This window comes from Habropoda laboriosa, unplaced genomic scaffold (assembly GCF_001263275.1).
Source record: "Habropoda laboriosa isolate 0110345459 unplaced genomic scaffold, ASM126327v1 scaffold128, whole genome shotgun sequence".
Classification (NCBI taxonomy): domain Eukaryota; kingdom Metazoa; phylum Arthropoda; class Insecta; order Hymenoptera; family Apidae; genus Habropoda; species Habropoda laboriosa.
The window spans coordinates 301269-324276 of NW_017100281.1; the positions used below are offsets into that span (position 1 = coordinate 301269).

The 23008-nt window shown below is 38.8% G+C and overlaps 1 protein-coding gene across 1 annotated transcript in view; it reads left to right on the forward strand.

Annotated features, from left to right (window-relative positions):
• LOC108573637 (calponin homology domain-containing protein DDB_G0272472) overlaps positions 1–22504 on the forward strand; it is a 49073-nt gene extending 26569 nt beyond the window's left edge. Inside the window, exons 2-4 of the mRNA XM_017936109.1 lie at positions 15263–15626; positions 19177–19544; positions 21552–22504. Coding sequence (XP_017791598.1) covers positions 15263–15626; positions 19177–19544; positions 21552–22504 — 1685 coding nt within the window. The remainder of the gene's footprint in view (positions 1–15262; positions 15627–19176; positions 19545–21551) is intronic.
• The last annotated feature ends 504 nt before the right edge of the window (positions 22505–23008 follow it).

Here is a 23008-nt window from a genome sequence, read left to right on the forward strand (position 1 = left end):
GAATGTTTAACACTAGATTTACCAGTCATAAGCATAAGTGGCAGGAGAGAAATGTAAACGGTTTCTGTAATTTTCCTAGTGAAATTCGAACTGCGTCAAAATCACGCGTCCCGTAAACCTAGTGTTAAAGGAGTCCGTCGCAAAATTATGGTGTCGTGTACTCGCGTCGGTTTGCGTTGAGTCGCAGACTTAGATCACGAGTGCAAATAGTCGGATAATTTTTAACGAGGCCTGAAGCGGTCACAGAGTACCTTATCTCGAACGTTATGATATATAAAAAAACTTGGTGGATCGTTCAGTGCTCGAACTGATTGAACAGACGGCTGTTTGTTGGTTGGCGTTCGGAACAAGACTGACTCGAAATTCGGAAGAGGATATGCATCTAAGTTACTGAAGGCGGAGTTAAATTTGAGAGGTGAAAAAATGGGAGAATATAGAAAATGGATTATTGGTCGTAGGGTGTTTCTTAAGTAGATGGAGAGAGGATAAGGGTGGTGGTAGAAGGATGAGGTGTCTGGAGTTTGGGAAATTCCGAAAAAAAAAAGGAGATCGGACATGAGAGAAGAAAAGTACTACTTTAATAATTAGGGAGTCGTAACAATGGATGGTAAAAACGAGTCTTGAAAACGCCGTCTGTCTCGGCTAATCCCATGGGCCGCGGGATTCTTCAGGTTCGTTTTACAACTGGTGAACTCGTAAACTAGAGAAAAGAAAATGTTCGGTACGGAACATATGGGATTCTGCAGAATACGACAGATAAAAGGAATACATACGAAGTATAGGTGTAGTAAGTTAACGCTCGAAACTCACAAGGAGAGGTCCTGAGGTGTTACTCTAACCTCTTGACTAGCTTTCGGGTAATGATAGAGCTTCAAATACCAACGCTAACTTTGTCAGTCACTCGCTGTAAATATTCACACGCAGTTTCTGTTCCTACGGTGCAAATTTGCAAATTTAATTTAATTTCAGTGCAAATTTTCATTTAATTTTTTTAATTTCAATGCAAATTTGCAGCACTGATTTTCCCAACTTCAGTTTCTCTTGTTTTGATACATTATTGCTAAGAAGAAGAATGAAAGAGGAATTGCTTTTACTTAGTTTCTAATAAATACCTTAGACAATCTTATTAAAAAGAAAGTGAGAAAGAAGGGGGAAAATACCTTTTACGGTCAACGAAACATGCATCCCAGAAATTTCGAGAATTTACTATGCGATTAGTATGGCGACATTCGGTAGAAGATACCAAATCTGATAGAAAACGCGCAAAAAATCAGCACTAACGTAAATCTCGTTGGTTCAGTTAATTCGGAGAAAATAAAGGACAAATCATAAATTGTTTCGTGTTTAAAAAAATTTCAATTCTGTTACTTTTCACAAGAATGAACTTCTTTTGATAAATCAGATTTGTGCTTTAAAAATTCATAAAACTGTATGCAATTCATGTCAAAATCGCATTTGGTATAAATGCATGCTAAAATCCTGAAAATTCATGAATTATTTCTAATTTTTTTGTTACGTTGAAGTCTAAAAATGTAAAAATGCAACTTTTGTGTTTACCACGTTGTCGCATTTTTTTTACATTATCCAGCATCAATGATTCTAGTACAGACGATAAATAAAACATTTCTGAATACAAAGGTAGTTTCGTTTTTCATTTCACGTGGACCTGAAGGACGAAATCATGCTCATCGTCGTTTTGCAGGCATTCTATCAAAACCGCCATTACTTCAAATAATTCTTTCTAAACCAAATTTTACACACATAAAGTATAAAAGGTCGTAAGCACGCTGTAAAAAGATTGAAATTACACAGTGTCTCTTTCCATTTAAAAAAAAAAAAAACACAAAGATTGCCTATTATTACGTCCGAGAAAATTATGGCAAATGCAGCCCGGCAAAAAGTTCTAAGCGAATGCAACTAACTTTTTGACTCTGCTGCGTATAACAGAACGTTAAAGTTAACTGTATACCACGGTTTCTTATTCCGTAGAGAAATTTGAATTTCAAAAAGCGAGGATGTTATAGTTGAAGTAAACAACGACAGTTTGGTCTTGAACGATTCACCTGGCAATAAACTTCTCTACGGAAAGTCGTGTAAAGGAAAAACGCGTTATTCAAGAATGAAATCTGTCGCACGTTCGTTTAATCATTCGACTCGATAAAACAATTCGTGTAAGCTATTTTTCTACAATGTTCCATTCGACTTCTAAACCGTCTGTTCATTCCGTCGCCTCGTTAACTCTCGTTACATCGCGAATAGAAAAACTAAATACAAGTAAGAGTTACTGCGTTTAATTTGACTTATGAATCAGAGTGAACTGATTTGCCTAATTAACGCGTATTGGCGGAGATAACAGAGATAACGTGCAAATGCTTTTTCGTAGACTTTCATTGTTAGGGTAATTTGGTATTGCGATGTCAAGTGTAAACACGTAACTAAATTTTCCGTTATGGGGGGGAGAACGAAGCTCTTTCTGTTAATCAATGCAAATGCGTTGCTGCGTTAGCAAAAGAATACTAGTTGACATTCACATTACGTAGAGAGTAACCTCGCGAGTGAATATGTAACAACTTTATTCACATACGAATACCTGGAATTTGCGTCTTGTATGTTACAAACTAATTATGCTATTATCCTTTGAAAAGGAAAAAGGTTGTTCTTTTAATTGCGAATACTTGGGTTGAAAAATAAGGAGAACGTAATACAAGAGCGTTGAACTCATTGTCCATGTTATTCCGCAATTTCTACACTTTTGCGCTGAAACGAGTTATTCTGTTCTTCGCGAGAAGTGAAAATTCAAATGTTTTACGAATTTATTCGAGTGAAAGAAGCACTCTCTGGTCGAGATCATTTCTTGGTCGAGATTTGCATTTTAATTTGCACTCCATTTTTGACAATATCTTCCGCAAGTCGAACGTGTAATTATATGTTTTGAGGGATATTTGAAATATTCCAGGTTTATATACCACTGTGCAAGCGCAATATTTTTTAATAAATTGCGATGTTCCACATACGTGGAATTCTTGCGTATATTCCCAAATACACTTTGAATTTTCGTATCGTTATACCGATGGACATCGCATGAGAAATAGCGTGCTTCAGTCTATCATTATGTTGTTTTTATGTTAACAATATACACGGACAACTTGTAATTAGTGATACTTCTAACTATTGATGAAGTTAATAGCTAGTACATTTCCATGAAAAAAATACTTTATTCACATATTCATGGACTTCTTTCCTTTCAGCGTGTTTTAATTTTTCTCGCGGTATTTCTTTGACGTTCAACCTCGAGATTGCTTTACTGAAATCTGAAATTACCGAAACTGTAATAACTCAACGTACATACATATATTTATGCAGATAACAGATCTACGTGCAATAAAGTACAGTTTTCGATTCCTTCTTAATCGATAGTTGAAAGGTCCTCGAAAAAGTCTTCAAGCTTATTTAGTGTTTAATTAGTTTCCCGATTTAGACCAAAGAAACGAATTCTTGACCTCGGGGAAACAGTGTCACGGGGAATAAAATTTTTGGGTTGGAGTGTTACAAGATAATAAGGTATTTAAAAAAATGATATCAGAAGATATTTTGTAAATTGTGATTACAGATAATTTTTTGATTATTAAGGATAATTAAGATGACACTTGTACCAGGGAGATATAATTTCTTGATAAGTACAAAAACCATTATTCTGTAACGTGTGCAAATGAAATTTTTCGTTGCTAAACTTTCTTTAATTTAGTGTTTAATGTTATTTAAAACAGAATCGATATTTCTTCGTATACAGTAGTGCACGCATAAGCGTCCGCCGCTATCCCCACCAATTCTTGGAAATGGGACTTCGGAGTGGAGTCGAAACAAAGTATTCGATATCGACTCTTGAATGTGAACAACTGACACTCAGACACATCTCCTCTCTTTTGTTTAGTTAAATTCGCAGAAGTCACCTCCCCACTTAAGCCTCGGTCCCGACTGCGGACGCTTATGTGTGCACTGCTGTACATAGTTATTCTATCAGGTCTACACAAAAGTTTCCATCGCTTGTGAATTAATGATTTTAAAAGGCATTGTATGTTTCTTTCTTTTTAATTTTCACCGTTGGCATTTATGACAGTAAGTAGTAATATTGTATTATTATTATTTTAATAACGACTGATTATAAACATAATGAAAAATAAATACACATTCTCCACAAAAATACGATGGGAACTTTTGCACAGGCCTAATATTAAGTCAATTATTAACAGCAGTTCCGTGCAATCTCCTACTCAAATTTGATCGTACAACGTTAATAATTGTCACAGCAGGAGGTTTTAATTACTGCAGCACGAAATAATTATTTTACTTTGTAAACAACTGATTTGCAATCTAGATGCAGACAGGCTTAACTAATTACTTGAAGTAATAATTATTTTCTACACGTCGATAAGTATCATTTTACTGTCTTCTGATATTGTATACATTCTACAACCACTAATGAAGAAGCGAACGATGATTAAACAAAGAAAAAATGCAATTTCAAGGAAAATTTTCGGCTTCCTCTAGAAACCCTAGTTTCGTGTCGAAAGAGAATGAACTCGGATGGAAAATTAACTCAATGGGTTCCAAATGTCAGATGTTTCTTACACACAAGGACTGAATAGAATCATTTTTAGTACAAACTGGAGGGTAATATTAGAATCACGCCAAAGTAACGCCGCGAAACCTATAGTTGGGGCCACGATATAGCGAGGTCGTAAATTAAACTCTCAAGAATCGGCACCGATTGATGTTGCGGCACTCAAGGCCGTGTATTGCAGTCTGTTTGAGGATTCCAACAATAAACGAATGGTAGTATATGATTTGGTACTTCAAGTAGAAAATGGTATTTCATTTACAAATGGAAAATATGTTAATATTAAGCTACACAATCTTTTTGCACTTTCTATCTGTATATAACACGAGTAGATAAACTAAGATGCTAAAGACATAAATAAGACCTTTACCTGTAACCGTACTTCCAAAAGCGGCTTCCCCCAGAGGGAGAAACCCTAATTTGTCCTAGCTGCATACAGTTTTCAGTAAGTATATTAGAATCAGTTGACTTTCGCTGGATACAAGAATTCTTCGTACGGTCCTGACAATGGTTTCAAGTACTTATCTGCTCGTATCTCTGTCAATTTTCGGGTCCCGGCAGCTAAAACATGTTTACTTTGACGTCTGACCGATTTTACGACCTCGCTATATCGTGGCCTCGACTATACTTATAATTCCCAATGTGGAATTGATTGTAGGGAGCTAAAAACAAAAATTAGAAGTCCCTATTTCACGTGTATTAAACATGACTGTGTAATTTTCTCTACACGTATTGCACGTGTACACGTATTTTAATTGGTGTAGTTCTTAATACTAGGTTGGTGCATATGAGACATCGTTTTTTGAAATGAAACTTCAGATACATTACGTTTCTTTAAGAAATAATGTATTTAATTAAAACAATTTCCACGTGAGTCTACAAATTTTCTCCAACGATTAACTATTAAATAGGTCATCCCATGAGTTCGTGTTGAAAGCGAAAAATATTTTAATGAAAATCCAAGGAAATTAGAAGGAAAAAATTGTGGAACGAGGAAACGGTTTAAAGGTTCGTTGAAAATATTGATCTAAATTATAAAATTCGACACGAACTTAATGACCTGATGGTTTCATTATTCCAAATATACAAAAATCGTTAATCTTCGAATTGCTGTTTTCACAGTGTCTTCATTTCGGGATTATTTATTTGTCAAAAAAATTGTTGAAGTGTTTGAAGAAACGATAGTCTATTGAGGATAATTTTTCTTAAAACGTTATTATCCTAGGCCCTATCTAGTCTCCCCTTGGCTCATTTCCAATGAAAAGTCGCCAACCTTGAATTTTGCACAACAACGTTGAAATGTCTTAACATTTACATAATCTTCTTCAAATTCTGTTCCGTCGTGGGGTCTTCGTTGACCGGGTTTATGGCACGCTCGCACTCGAAGGTTATTTTTGAGAACAAAGACGCTTCGTAGCTCCGCGAAAAAATAAGTCATTTCTTGCAGAACAATGCCTTTAGAATTTCGACTTTTCCGCGTCCTCAATAACCGAAGACGTGTCACAAACCAGGTATTCCTGAAGGGTCAATACACACGCGCGTATAACGGCACTCTCGGCCGAGGGTTGACCTGGCGGGAATTTCCGACGCGTCACCGAAGGACAGCGAAGATTCCACGCACCCGCAGGTAGGGCCCCACTCCTTTCAAGGAAAAGCGCGCTAAGGGCGCAATGGAAGGGTGGGTGACACTCAAGGGGCACGTTGATTGGTAATTTGTGCGTACGTGAAAAAACCAATCAGCGTGCCTTTTTTGCACTTGGCGGGAGAGTCACGGAGGACTCCAGAAAAATTTGGGAATCGAGCGAGCAGATTCAGAAAAGGTTCCATCGACCGAACACCACTAGATCTCCAGCCGTTCGAGGAGACACAACACATTCGCAAAGATTCTCTCGTGTGAACAAGACACACTCTCCAGCCGTTCCAGTACAATTCGAGTCTTTGAAACAAAGTCGTCAGTGTTTCGTGACGCACTCTACGTTTGCTACGTATCAGCAGAACAAATTTGAACTAGTTACCCAAAATTAATTTGATGAGTAACAGTCGCAACCGCGAGCTTCCTTTTGAACATCGCAGAAGAACGCGACGCGACAAATTCTATATTTACATTTCCAGCAGTTTCTTCAAATTTAAACTTACGTAAAAAAATTATGCGCACATTTCGGTTATTTATCACGTCAATTAACAATGTCCAAACAATTGTATTACTACAGGAAATTCCTTCTTCTCGACTGTTGTGCATAAAAACTGGTGATCGAAACGGCATTTCATTTCCACCAACCTAATACACGGAGATCTCTGTTTCACGTGTATTTATCTCTTTGTTTTTATCTCTGTTCCCGTTGCATCGTGTCGAAATTTGTTATTGTCATCTGCAATCTGGCAATTTGTAAAGCCATATTTCTCTCCGTAAATTACTCGGGCAAATATACTTGAACAGCCAGGTATTCGTGTATAGTATTAAAAAGTAGGCGAATTAAAATATAGACGCGTATTTAAATACAGGCGAATTTAGTGTAATATTTACATTAGCGTAATAATTAAAATGAAATGTCCCCCGGTCTCGAAATTAAATTTTCTTATGAATTCCAAGAATCCAAACTCCGGGAAAAAGGAACTTCACCATTTCGAAGATTTTTCGTCGCGCAGCGAAGTAATTAACTATCGCAATTAGGTCGGACAGAGTAACGGTGTACGCTTGGTTAAGTTCGAAAATGAAGCGGAGCTGTTATGGAGAGTACGGTCGATTTTTGTGCATTGCTGAGGAATTCGTCCAGTGTGCAGCACATTAGGTATGCAGAGTTTGTGTGGGCGTTACAATGTGTATTATGAACACGAATTTTTAATTCTCTGATACACGTTCAAAGCCATGATCTCTAGTTAACCCGTTGTCTTACAATTCTTTAGTCGCTGTGTATGTCAGCCTCGGCTATTCTCTGTTCCGACAGAGTGTTGAACAGAAAGAAGTCAGCATATTCTAGACGACTTGTGTTTGGTAATCGTCAGCTTTAAATTAAAGCTGAAACGAGAGCAGAAATACAAATTTAACCCTTTTAAGGCGATAGACTCGTGTACGGGTTCACGAAACACTATGAACGCAAGCAATAAATTTATATTTTTCTAACCCCTTGAACTCTCGATTTTTTTTTTAAATTTTCTTTTCAACGACTCCCATATTATTTTAAGTATTTTCGTTGAAATGTACTTTAAAAGACATTTGGTTGACAGGAAGCAATTTAACACGTTGATTGCCGAGCCTATTTTGAAGAAATCTGTTCTAGACGCCAGTGTTACGCGTAGAACAGTGTTTTAAAGCATATCATAATTAAAATTTGTTCTTATTGTCTTGTTTACTTTCATTTCTTTATATTTTGATAATCTTGTAAAAAATAGTAAGTAAATCCTTTTTATGACGCCTTTTTGTTAGTAATGAACCTTTAACAGACGCCCATTCCACAGAATTTCTATGCGTTTACAACGTGTTAACTCGTGGTTGGCAGTCAGCGTGTTAAACAATTTTTTTACTAATTATATTGAAAATAGCATTAGCCCTTTGACCTACAACAACGTGTCAGACTCGTGGCAGAGATTCTGGTCAAGATGTGACAAAAATAGTTACCTACATTGGTGAGAAAAATTCATTGTAATCCTAACTTTCGTTTTAATTTGTAAGATCAAGGATTCCTAAATGTAATTAATCTCTAACAGATCAGCTTTTGTTACCTGTTACTAAAACATCAAATGGCTGACGCTTATATGCATAGTCAGAAAAGAAATCATAGGTTAAGGGGTTAGGGGTCCCCTACTGCTCATCCAGGTAAAAAAATATTGCAAAATATAGTACACATTTAAACTGGCAATTTAAAAATTATTTCATTCATACCTGTGAATAAAACTGATGTCGAGTCACACTCCACAAAGGAGTTCAAAGGGTTAAATAATAAAAATAGTTGGAATGACCACGAAAACTCATGTGTAGTACGTATATTTGAGGAAAATGTAATTTTCATATAATTTAATTTAAAAAAAGAAAAATCGAAGTAGTGACCTAATTATGTGTTATTCAAGTACTTCGACATAGCACATAGTCCTCCGTCTGCAAAGGGTTAATAGACATATATTTCTTCTTTTGTCACATCTTGACCATATTCTGCGCCACGAATGTGACTCGTTATAACGCAAATAACCCATTACACCCTATCGTCTTCGTTCGTTCTCCGACATTAAGTTTCCTCTCAATTCCGCTCTATGATCGCTTTCGAAGCGTGGTAAGTAACTGTATCGGTGTTTCCTGTATCTCTAAATTGGTAATGCGATTCGAAACACAAGGTGGAACGACGAATCAAACTGTATCGAAGGTTAGGGTATGACTCCTGTTCTTCGATTTAACTCCACTGGCGTATTCCGGCCGCGTATGCGAACTGGAAAGCCAAGGTGTGTAGTACACGAGCAGAGAGGCATCCAAGTGGTAACGACCGTTCGCCGCCGCGCTTTCTTTCGAGAACCTCTTTCGACGCATCGCATCGATCACGACGCGATCCGACTTACGAGAAGTGTTCCTTGTTTCAGAGGTACGAAGGTGTGTCGGATATGTAACGAGACTGAATTTTGTCTTCTCGGAAATTTATAACGATGCAAAGGCGATGTACAGTGCTTCCTCGAGCAACGCGGTTTCGATTATACGCGGATATCTTTCTCGAAAAATTTTGACGTTCGTTTCGAGTCAATTTACGTATTTAGCATCAATATTTTTTCTTATAGTTCTATATTGCTCTCTCTTATTAACACTATGCCGTCCGCACGCGTAATCCGGATTCTTTTGTTTGGCGCCGGCAGGACTGGTTCAGATCTTTTCGCCTGTCGCCGGGGGTTTTTCGAGATTTTCAGGAGAAAAAAAAAATATTTCTTGTAAAAACACAGAACTTGCTAATATGATCGTATTGCAACCTGTAACTTATTGTTACTTGGACAGAACACAAGCGATACTGGCGTCTGTGCGATAGCTTCCCATAAGATACCAACGTGGTGTCACCGGCATTTGTTCGATAGCTTTTTCGTAGGGCACCAATATGGTGCCACCGGACGGGATAGTGTTAAGAGCATAATCTATCCACTTTGCAGTGAGTTTTTCTTGTAAACTATTTCGCCTTAAGCGGTCACTTAAAAAGTTGAAGTCAACAAGTTCCATATTCTGATCTTGATTACTGCAACTATAGACAAAACTCTCCTCTGTTTTCGTATTTATATGTCGTTGCACACATTGAGCGCAGATCTCTTTCATCGTACACTGCATAGGAGAACATTCGTTCGCCTGAATTAATTCCTCGCAAATTCCCACTGAATTCAAATACATAACGAAAAGCCGAAGTTGAGAGAAAAATCGAACGACCAATGTGTCGCTGCGAGATAGAAGGAGTGGCATTTAAATAATTACATAATACTCGCGCGCATGTGTGTGTGCAAATATATGCGCATGCATTGTAAGAATATAAATTTTCTTCAGTTTTTTGTGAAAACGGGGATAGGGTAAGGGGCTGGTTCCCAACTACGCGGATTTCCATCAATTTACATTTGGCGTCCTTAACCATGCATTTGCGTTCGAGGAAGCACTGCAGAGGAGACCGGGGCCAAAAGTTCCCGGGGTAAGTTGTTCCGATAGTTGTTATATCTTTAAAATGAGAAGAGATAAGATTGTGCGTTCAATTGTTTTCGTCGTGTGAGTCGATCACGCCACTCTGTCATCACTCACCACTCACGACATTTTAATAGCGCCTGCGACAGCAAATCTTGTGGTTGTAAGCAAACACCTGGTCACTATCAGAAAAGTAAATATTTGTCGATCGTTACTTTTAGGTCTATTTCGATTTTTTAACATGGAAATTATTAATTGTTTCGACCTTATCGATCAAATCACATTTAAGAACACGTTGCGATAGTTTTTATTAGACTATCTCAATGTATAGGCAGAATACTTGCATAAACTGCCACGTGTGTCGCTAGTTGTTCCTCTGATTTGGGGCAGGTTGTTACTTTTCAATCGTGAGCAATCGAGTATTTCAATAAATACACATTTTAGACATATTACACCTTAATGTTTATTTACTCAGCTTTTAATGCTCTCTTAATTTCTGGAAAGAAGTACAGGGTGTTCCAGAGTGTTTTTTTTTTTTTTTACACTTTTCATCACATTGTTCAGTTGTTTACAATTTTTTTCTATCTTCAGTAACAACCGAGTTATAACTCGGTCCAGTTACTAGATACGCCCTGTATTCTGTGCAGAGATAAAAAGATGGCTAGTTGGACGGCACAGGGACATGAAGGGTATAATCGATGGAAACGATATAGCGAAGTCCTGAAATTAGTCAGGTGTCAAAGTGCACGTAAAGGTGCGCTTAGTAGTTCATCCCCCACTTTCAAAAATTTGTCATATATTTACTCGAATTTTGTTGAAGCGGGGAGAGGAGCGAGCGAGCATTCGTTCGTTTGGTCTAAACGCGCCTTAATTCGAGCGAAGTAAGGAGCTCGAGCCTCGCTTATAATTAGTGCCATTTGATGTCAATTCAGAATTGGTTCTTCCATTGTAATGTATCTAAAACACTTGCCTGTGCCTTAATCGTTGGCAACTGCAGATTAATTTTTACTGTTACGAGCAGAAGGCTTAATACCAGATATAACTTACCCCTTTGCGGTTCGAATAATCCAGTTAGTCCGCACTCGTTTAAACACTGCCGAGCAGTACCACGTAGTTTGCCTTTATTTCAATATTTCCAAGTAATATTAGCCATAAAATATTAAGTTTCAGTATAATATTAATGCACAAAAAAAATGATTTACTATCGTTTGTAATTTATAATTCATCATTGTGTGATATCTGAAGGCAAAAGTTCCTATGTCAAGTCTGACTCGTGTTCTATCAATCATGAAAACATTATTGCCTTCTTTAAAACAACCATCTGAACTCAATATAATCGGTATCACCGCTTAATGCTTTAATTTACGATCTTACTACATCGCTTCCACCAACTATACTTCACTCGCTCCACCTGATCTCGTCTGTGACCCTCCCGAAATCTCTACCTTTATCCCTTTCGCTACGCTGTTGCTGTATGGTGTGCAATCAAGGCACGGGTATACGCCTTACCGACAGAGCGTAACATTACTTTTTTGTTATTTTCTTAGTTCTTAAGACAGCGCAACAAAACAACTCGATAAAAGTAAATCTATTTAGAGATATCGAGCTATGCTATGCTTGAAGTTCTTATGAGTGATTACAGTCACCGTTAGTAACAAAAGGGCAGTGGTGCGTTATCCTATGGGCAAAAGGGGCCTCTACCAACGAGGGGGGCCCCAAACCAATCTTCTATGACCTTATTGCTGTAGTAGGGGTCCCAAAATTCAAATTTGCTCGGGGTCTCACGAAGCTATAACGCGCCACAGCAAAAGGGTTAAGTTCTTGGCCACACATGCTGGCACAGTAGTAGAATCTCCGAATTTGCAGGTGATACGTTGAAAAATCTAGCAGGGATGCACGAAACCGCGGGTATGTACGCTATTGCTCTGAAGTTCTGAAGTGTGTTGGATCGTTTGCTACCGCTCTATCCCACTTGGTCTCGATACGTCCTTTCCGTTCTTTTCATCACGCGACGCTACATAATCCAATTTGCAAATGTGACCGTTTCGTCCAATGACAAAAGTCTTTGTCACCGTGTAAGAGAAGGTGTGTCTATTACACTGTAACCAATCAGACCCGCGTTCCTTCCGCTAGCTAACTTCTTATCTCTGCATAGCACTTACTCTGTATGCAGAGCAATTTTCGACTTGCTAACTTGAACACGTGAGCTCTTGAAATTGTTACGTCCGTATGGACTGCGTATGCCTAACAAGAAAAGGAACATTAAGGTGAAGAAGGTCCGCGTACGCATTTGTTCGATCGCCAGCGGATGAGTCTCTGTTCGGCCGTCCCTGGGCGCGGGCTCTACGCGCTCTCTGATTGGCCAGTGGTTTTCGTTAATAATTCGAAAACGAAGCTTCGGACAACATTTTGGTAAAGGAAAAAGTTGTTCAGAGTCACCCCAGCAACCCCCCATTTCCGGGTGTTACACTCTTTACGGGACACCCTGCAGTAGACTGATGCAATCCTGGTCTCTTTTTCTTAAATGCGCAACAGACTTTCTGTCGTGCCCTTGCGGGTTTCTTCCTTCGCTTCGACTGCGATTTCCGAAGTGTTAAGACGTCCTTCCGCGCCAAAGAAAATAAAATACGTTTAAGAGAATTCGCAGTGAACACCATTTATTTTAACCCATTAATCCAATAGTGACAAACTCCCACTGGCATCGAGACGGGGAACAGTACAGTTCGTTTACGTTCTGGGCTTGCACAAATATAGATTCACGTGACTTGTTTTTAACCCTGAAGCGAACCATTTTATTTCCAACTCTGCAATACTAGGAATAAGTATATACAGGGTGTCCCGTAACTCTTCAAACACCCGGATATGGGGGGTTGCTGGGGTGATTCTGAACAACTTTTTCCTTTACCAAAATGTTGTTTAAAGCTTCATTTTTGAATTATTAACGAAAAACACTGGCCAATGTGCAAAGTCAAATTTTTTGACAGCGATCGATAACCGAGAAGTCACGCGTACGCGTCGTTCGTGATAGCGCGCGGGCGAATCTCTGTTCGCCCGTCCCTGAGCGCGGGCTCTGCGCGCGCTTTGATTGGCCAGTGTTTTTCGTTAATAGTTCGAAAACGAAGCTTCGGACAACATTTTGGTAAAGGAAAAAGTTGTTCAGAGTCACCTCAGGAACCCTCCAGTTCGAGGATTTACAGGACACCCTGTATACTGTGCAATTGTACACGCGGAAACGAACGGTGAAACTACCTTTTGTCTCAGTTACTGTTACTTGTTGATGGCACACTTAATAACAGTGTGATAAAAGCATCGAACAATAATGTGACGCAGTGTAACAGTAACGTGGTTGTTATGTTAGAATAACGTAATAGCTTTTGCAACATGGAGACATTATCCTTATTGAAAACTAGTTTTAATGGTCATATATTAATGCTTCAACAGAGCAGGCAATACGATGGTTTTTGTTTTTTTAAGATCTTTCCTTAAGCTTCAGGTTTCCGAGGCGTACGCTATAATTAGGCTATAAATGTTTATGCAATTACAACATATAGAAATATGAAAAATATGTGAAAGTAACGTTATAATCTCACTGACTGTACTATGGTACATTTATCTATAGATTAGTGTTGCTTATGTATCTGAAGGTATTCTAACGTTACCAGGAGCGCATTTATACTTTGGGGGGCCCTAGGCGAAAGAACAAGTCTAGTTCAGTTAACCAAACTCGTACACATTTTTTTTTATTGAATATAAAAATCGACATTTCCGTAATAACTTATTTTATTAAATTACTGGACTGTAAAAATTCCTGTTAATATCGACAGTTGTGAATAGTGGACCCTCGTAAATTTGGCGTTTTCGTTTTCAGCGGTCTTTGTTTTTATATTATGTATTTATTATTTAAAAATGAGTATTTTATCTTGCAACTATAACTAGACTGTTTCATATTGTTGCTGGTGAGGAATAAGGTTTTAAAATATGGCCCCAGCTTGCGCCTAATGCAGCCCTGAACGTTACTCTCGTCCATTTTGGCGTATTTTGATATGTTACAAATACGCAAACAAACGCGGTCTAACCATAAATATTTTACGACTGGTACGTTTCTGACTGTTTCAGAATGAAATAAAAAATATATATAGTTATTTTGAAACGTATATTTTTCAAGATTTTTATACGATGTAAATCAATTTCAGTGTGAAGAGTAAGTAAAAAGAAGAATAAGAAATTTGGCTGAATAAAATAATTGCATATTACTTAAAATAATCATACTTTAAGTGTTCAATTCATCGCTTAGTTGGTATATTCGGTACAAATACAGTATTGCTTCTTCCATCACTGAAATTCGTATTAATTTACGACCTTTATTGTTTCCAAAGAAATCGTTCCACTTTGTCATAATTAATGTTGAAACTCCAAAGCCACATGGAAGTGTTCGGTAACCCGGAAATTCCAAAAAATTTGAAACTCTGCAAAAATGTAGTTCATGTGACGTTAATAACGAAACCATTGTTGGCGATGACAATGACACGGTCCTAGGGGTTGGAAACACCCTTTGAAAAAAAATTGTTATTTACGAAACCGTATACAAAATGGAAAAAAAATGTTAAATCCCAAGTTCCATAGTTTCCGATATCCTACATTTAAAAACATTTTATTTCTTTCAAAATTTACTTCCACCGGTGTTTCTTCGGTTTCGTGAATATTTTCACGATAACACGAAAAGTGACAATTTCTTCAATAGCGTATTTTCATCCCTGAGATCGTTTCATTATCGAAACAAAAAAAAAATTATTTCATTAGCGTCAATTGAACTACGTTTCTGCAAAGTTACAGATTTTTCCGAATTTTCGGATTACCGAACTTCCCCTGTCAAGTGTAATTCACCGGCGACATTCGTTCCCAAAGCACGGGCACTGAAATCGTTGCGACATTCACGTGCTGAGCAACGCTAGCTATAAATACAAGAGAAACAATTCTAGTTTAACGTTAACAAGAAGCACTGATTGAAATCGTAGGGGAGGGCTGCGTGGAGAAACCAGTATCGACGTTATGGCGCAATTACTTTACCAGCAGCCGACCGGACGTGTCGATGAGGCTGACGGTGACGAACGGTGGGCTGACCGCGACGACCAAGTATCACGGTCTGACGGAGTACTGGGCGCACAGGGTGACCTATTGCACGGCACCTGCTTCCCATCCACGGCTCTTCGTCTGGGTGTACCGGCACGAGGGACGCAGGTTAAGGCCCGAGCTCAGGTGTCACGCCGCCCTTTGCAGCAAAGAGTCCACTGCTAGGAGGCTCGCCTCGACCTTGAACGCCAGGTTACAACAGGCGCTTCTGGAATTCCGACGGGACAAGGTCTCCAGACAAAATGCTAGGTAAGAGGATCGATCTCTGTAACTTGCACTATGTCACACGAGAGCGTGTAATTACACTGGTCTACATTTTTTTTTTTTTGTCGCGTAAGGTTTAATATGTGATTTTAACCCCTCGACGTATGATTCCTTTTCGTGATTATGTACCGCAAGCGTCAGCTGTTTACTGTTTCAGTATTATCTAGTTAGTCTGCACTCATTTGGCCACTGTCGGACAGTACCATGTAGTTTTCCTTTATTTCATTATTGATAAAGTATAATGTTAATATTAATGTGTAGTGTAATATTAATACGTGGAAAAATGGTTTATTATCAGTTATAATTTGTAATTTATTATTGTACGATATCTGAAGGCAAAAGCATATCTAGACCGCAAAAGGTTAGGTATGAAAAGTTGATGTATTGTAGATTAATTAAATTTGACAATCTTCGGTTTTATAAATGAAATCGAAAATTGGAGTTAAAGTTAATTTTTGTTACTGATAGAACTGTTTCCACCCGATCTACGAGTCTGACTCGTTATTATACGGAAAGTAGCTTTTATGCTGAATTCTTGATATCAATTCAATTTGACCCAAATTTACTTATTCGTGTAACTTTACAAACTTCGTACAGGAGTTAATGTATACAACATTTCACCTATAAATCCCTTAAATATCGACTAAAGCCATGGCCAACGGATGTGTTCTATCGAATCTGAAAACTCAAGGATAGTGAATTCATGTATGAATTAGATAACGGAGAAATTGAATGCATCGCCATATATGTACCGTAAACCCGCGACCTTTCGTTAAAGAGGCAATTTGGGTCGCGTTCGTAAATCACAATCATCGCCACAATCGAGTCACAATCTAGGACGGAGCCAAGTGTTCAATGACAAATATTTCACCGAATGTTTCTGGAAAACAGAGTTACGACAGGTCGCAGCATCTTTTTTCGTTTTCTACTTTTCTCGTTGAACACGTCACAATTTTCTGGATTTCGCAAGAAATTCGAACGGTAATTCTAATTCAATTAAACATATTTCGCTCGTGAAATTATGGCGAAAATTTACTTCACTTTTCATCAGTTCCACGTTTTTTAAATTCGCCTAACCAATTGAAATATTCAAAATGCTAACTGGCATTTTTAATTTACCCGATAGTACATGAATCAATTGTTATCCTTTTATTGTGCGGGCCTTAACACGTTAAACGCCCAGCCTGTTTTGCTTACCGTTCCGTTCAAACCACACTTAGCCGTCAAATGGGCCATGCGAACTATAAACAGAAGACGACCAACGAAAAGTATACTGTCAGTCACCGGTGATTGTGCGGCCTGTACGGAAAGTATAGTGTCAGTCGCCGGTGACTGACATAGCGTTTAACGTGTTAAAATAAAATGCTGTACCTATACCATTGCCGTTCAGTCATTGCCCGTACGGGCAACGTATAGGCATCCCCGGGCGGAAACAAATCGGCGCGCAACGGTGCGTGTACTTATGCATGTGTATATGTAGTAACCATGGCCCGTTTTAACTCTTTGCGTTTTTACCTTCTGCCTGCGGAAGCGGGGGAAAAATAATATGCACACGCTGCCAAAATAATGCGCGCTGCCAAAAAATAACTCCAACCGGGACGACTAGAATGCTTACGGAAAATAGGACCACAAAGAGTTAAGAGGGAGAATTATGTTTCGAAGATATGCAACACAAGCGTTTTTCTCTCACTCCGTTTTAATGTACGTGACATCTCTCGCCCGCGACTTTGCCCTCAGCTCTGCCCGCGGGCATCGGCGGGCGCCCTTGCCCGCCTGAAGCCCTGCTGTATACGGCCCTGGCTCCCGCTACATCAAGCTGTGCCGCCGCTTGATGGTTTAATTTACGAGCTCCCTATGTTTGTTCCACCGACTATACCGTGTTGCACAAACACTATCACAATCTTTGCTTGGTGTTACATGAACCCGTGTTACACAGGTGTCTACTGTACTTGTAAAAATACACGTAGTTTTCATGACCATAGGTGTGCAATTTACTATACGTACTATGCAGTTTTTCAAACACTCCTTCACTTTATCAAGATTAGTAAAATCAGCGTAATTTATTTGTCCTTAAAAGAAAACGTCGACGCTGTGACTCACGAACATTGCGTTCATCGTTATTTTCAAACGATGCAATTAAATATGCGATAACTTGTAACACTTCTATTTTATACAAGAATATGCAATATCTTTCTTTATGTTGTCCATATTAACGGTCGATAAGAACAGGTAACACTTTTCTTCTTATCGATCGAGGTCAAGTTCAACAGTGTAAAGAAATGTGTAAATTAGTACGTTCGTGGAAAAAGTACGCATTTACAATATTTCTTTCGAAAAACAAAGATTATTTAATCACACTTATCTATTGCCCTTTGAATTTCTACGCGTTACACCTGCTTCTATAAAATTCATTCGCAAAGAGTTTAAGAAGAATTTGCAGTTATATTCAAAAACATAAATATCGTTTACATTAATATTATCATAAACTACTAATTTATAGAACCTCAGATGTAGTAAGAAATATGACACGTGACATTTTCATTATACGTAAATTTTTTTCTTTTTCTAAAGAAAAATGGATCATTATATGGAAAAAGGGGTCTCAACTCCAATTTTGTCGAATTTCGGGTATATTGCAGAGGGGAGGGTTCTGAGTCCAAGTGATGAGACGATCGTGGTTTAAAAGTTACGACCAAAAGGAAATTATATTTGTTACAAAAGTTTGCAATTTCTCCTCCAAAAAATCTAACCTAACCTAACTGTACCTTACCACTATTAGGATCGCAATCCTATGCAAATGCGTATGCAATTTCCGTTTTAACGACTTATATTGGAACAAATATAGGGGAGAGTCGTGCAGTACCGGCCACTCTAAGTTTTCGTACTATAACTTGGTAAAAATGAATTTTCAAAAAAGTAATTTGTAGTACAAAGGGTTCTTAATAAAAGGGGACAAATCGTTTCTCTTAAATCTTCTCATAAAGACAAATAATTCGTAGAAATAAAAAAAGTTGTAATTTGCAGCGAACGAAAAATTTTCGTACAGTACCGGCCAGCTACTTAGCAGATTTGAAGGTCTAAGTAATAAATAATGTTAGTAAAAATCATTTAAAAATAGAATAGAACTTTTATCGCAGGTAAAGTGATCGATATTTTCTTGATCCGTACACTCCACGTGAGCCCAACCATTGCAGCTATGAAAACTAACTTTTGTCGTACGGAACACCAGCGTAAAGGTTAAACGTCTTAGAACTCTGGTAATACTGAAGAAAAAAGAATCTCAGTATTCATTTGTTTTTCCATCAATAGCGCAGTACACTCTTCTTTTTCTCATAACTTTTGAACCACGATCGTCCCATACCTCAGACAAATTGCAGGTCACTCAGGACCCTCCCCTTTACAACATATCCCAATATCAAGATCATTGAAGTTGACACTCCCCCCTTTTTCCAGATAATTACCGAAAAATATTGTTTTTCGTTTGCAGTGAATAAGCTTTTCTCGTGAATTTATTGAGAATATTTTTCATTTCCAGATTATCCCTAGCAAACGCTCTGTACGAGAATCCTTCGTTACCACGGCGAAAGCTGCTTCTGAGCACCGGTGGCCAGAATTACCGGCCACCTCTGGAGAGATCAAAAAGCGCGCCGAAATTATCGGCGATCGAGGAGGACATAGCCGCTGAGGAAATCGAACAACAGAGGATCCTCGAGGAACTGAGGACCTTGGAGAACGTGGCACGTAGCTGGCAAGATCAGGACAGCTGGCGGCTCGCCCGACTGCTTGACGCTTTGAATCGCGAATCGTCTGACGAAAACGGAAGTATATCCAGCGGATGCGAGACGGCCAGCACAGCGACAAGCGAAGAGAGAGCCCCTGGTTTGGAAGATCATCATGGCACAGGTCATTATTCTGCGAGTATTTCGCATTTAAAATTCAACCTTGTGGGCAGAAAGAAAGGAGAAAAATTTCTACAAATCTCGTTGAATTGAATATAAAGAAACCAGAAGGAAGAATTCACCTTGAGTGTTAACACATTGCCAAAATATTTCATTCTCGTTTTTTCTTCGTGTTTTCAAAAATGTTGCTCTGTAATATTGTCTATGTAAAAGGAACCGTCGTTGAATTTCACATTAGTAATCTTCCTAAATACTGTATCAGTTTTCCTAGAATTCATTTTGGCAATCTTAGACATCTGTTCAGTTGCAATTCGTTCGGTTGGCAAAGTGTTAAGGCTAAGATGAACCTTTCGCTGCATTGCTGATATGAACGCGTACACTCCCTTTCATAAGTATTAAAGCACCTGTTAAATGTGAAGTACGCCTAAGCATTCGTTACAAGATTATTCAGATCGTGAAAAGAATGATTACGGAAATTTTTAAAAATAGGAATTTTAAATATCAAATATCAAATTTTGAAAACCTGGAAATTTCAAATATCGAAGTTTTAGATATCTGTTTCGATTTAAAGTGCTGTCAGAAAAATAATATCCTAACAGTGCCGCTAATTACGCCACACCAAACATTCGCACGAAATTAAGTTCGAAAATTGTGGGTCGTTGAACTTGTTCTGCCAATCGCTTTCATGTAATGTAAAATAAAATTCTATATCGGGTATAAAAGTCATGTAACACCTTCTGCACGAATATAACGGGTGTCCTAACACTTACGAACGGCAGTGCACGTAAATAGAAGGAAAGTAACGAGTCAGAATTCATTTCTCGAAAAATAACAAAAGCAGCAAACGTCAAAGTGAATTTCAACTCGCTGGCTTGAACATGTGTGATTTTTATAATATTTTGTCTAAGCACGTACATTCTGGTGACGCTTCGTAATTATAGGGAAAAGACATGTGGAACCTAGGTATGTCAGATATGTAAAGTGACATGCTATTTTAAGCATCTTGCATTCGGTCAATCGTTAAAAGCAATAGTGCGCCCTTTAAAATAACACTTCACGAACATTTCCGTTAAAAAAACACCGAGTGTCATGTTAACAAAAATGACATATTTATACTTTTTGAGTTTAAGTAAAATTTGACAAAATGGCTCTTCACGACCTTGGATGGGCAGTTCCCACTTTTTCGCTCCCTCCGAAACATTTCTAAATCGATTTTCCTTCCACAAAGACGCGGAACTGTGAAGATGGTTCGAAGATCGGTTCACGTCCAGAATTATAAAAAAACTCGAAACCTGTAAAAAATCGAAAAGCTATCAGAACCTTAGGAAGAAATTGTAAATAATACGTCATTGATCAGTTCGTGTCAAATGCTTGCGAAGAAACTGAAGTTTTTACATTCAGAAAAACCGCACGAACTTATGGACCAATCTAATAGAACGTATAAATTGAAGTCGTAGGACGTTGAGACCAAAGATGGGCGTGAAATGGACCGCTAGCAAGAGAACATCTCGAATTAATAATCACCGATTATGATGATTGTATTTTTTATATCGTCCACGGTGGAGAGGTGAAAATCGCTCTCAAAGTTGGAGGTAGAAAATATATTTAGTCTAATAACTTGAATAATTTGAAAAATAATAAATAATTTTGATCAAATATGTTCACATTACCCTCATCTTCGAAGGCGATGTTCATCCCTTCAGTGTGAACAATTATCGATAAAAAAAATACGCGTTAAATACCTTTTTGTGTAGGTACTACCCTGTAATAAAGTTTCATCGATATCGGAGATTATCACTTGGAGGTGTTCTCTTGTAAGATACGTGCTATCTGGGAATTATTATAAACCTACACATGTTCAAGTTGGCAAAATCTAAAGAAGCATATAGCACCAGCTCGATTTTGTATAACACATTGTTATCAGTTCTAGAAAGAAAAAAAAAGAATTCTTATCGATCTTTCATTACACATATTACCATTTCTTTCGTAACGTAACGTGCATACATTGCAGGTGATGGTACGGAACAGCGAAGGGACAACAGAAGAGTGATGTTCTCCGAGGACACGGTCGGAAGAGGTCCAGGACCCCGAAGGAATTCCGAGGGTTCGCCGAATTTCATGACCTGCGCGGGCAGCCCGCGGTTTCACCGTCAGAACGTGGTGGTGACCAGCCGAAAAAGGTTTTCGCCGGGAAACGAGGAGGACGAGTCGATGGAAGAGGAAGAGGAGGAAATCGAGGACCAAGCCTCGCATGTGTTCGACTTCGAGGACGTCGAGGACTTCGACGACGTGGTCGATTACAGGCCAAGGGGCGAGATTCTACGCAGACTGGACGATCCCCAGAACCTGGAAAGACGAACGATGGAAAAGTATCCTGTGTCTGGCAGGATAAACCACGATCTGCTGCGAAACGATGCGTCCGCTTTCTTAACCTTAGACTCACTCGACGAGGAAGTGGACAGCGACGAGAGCGGGTACGTCGAGGCGCCGCCGAAATCTTTACTGGGCCAGGACGATCGTAAGGAGGAAGAGGAGTTGCACCCAAGTCAGAGTGAGTCGGCTGACCTCCTCAGAGGATCGAAACGCAACGATTCCAAAGAAACTATGCAAATCGAGGAGGATGACGAGGGGAAGGAGGAAGAAAGTGGAGAAGATGAAGAGGAGGAGGAGGAGGAGGAGGAGGAGGAGGAAGTCATCGAGGAGAATCAGAGGATAAAGGAAAAGGAAAGGGAGAGGACCGATTTCATCAAGTGTCCTATTTCGGAAACGATTAAGAAGCTGGCGAACGCGTCGCTGAAGAGCTCCAAGTCCTTGGAAATGACCACGAGCAACTGTCTGAAAGCTCTGAGCAACTTGAACACCTCGAAATCGTTCGATGCCGTGAAGGTTGCCGAAATGGACGGAGAATCGCCGAGCCTTCACCAGAGGAAGCAGTTGCTCGCTCAACAAGGTGTTATCGTTTAAATTAGAAAGAAAATATTAACGAACAAAAGAGATACAAGTGAATGTATAGGTCCGTTCTTCTACGACGGTTTTTCGATGCTTCGAAATCGGAACGAAACGCTTGTTAGACAATTTCGAAGCGGTCAAAAATTTTACGAAGGACCGACAATATTCGCTGTTTATTTTGTTTAATCGATATAAGTCTTCGTAGGGAATACTATTGTATACTCGCGTTATCGATACAGCAGAAATGAAATGTGTAAGATTAGAATTCGCGAGGGTATACGTTGTTTTATCCAATTGTTGAGAATCGAACAGATAACTTTAATTCGAGTTAATTACGTGTCCTGTTGATTGTTACTCTGAAGTTCAGATCGATAAGATTGTTCGTTGCATCGGTGTACACCATGAATTAAGAAACGAACAATACGCGGATTGCTCTTGCGAAGCGTGCTACAATTATTTCCGTTTATCGATTCACGAGTGTGTACTTACAGAAGAAAGGGAGTCGAATAATTTCACAGC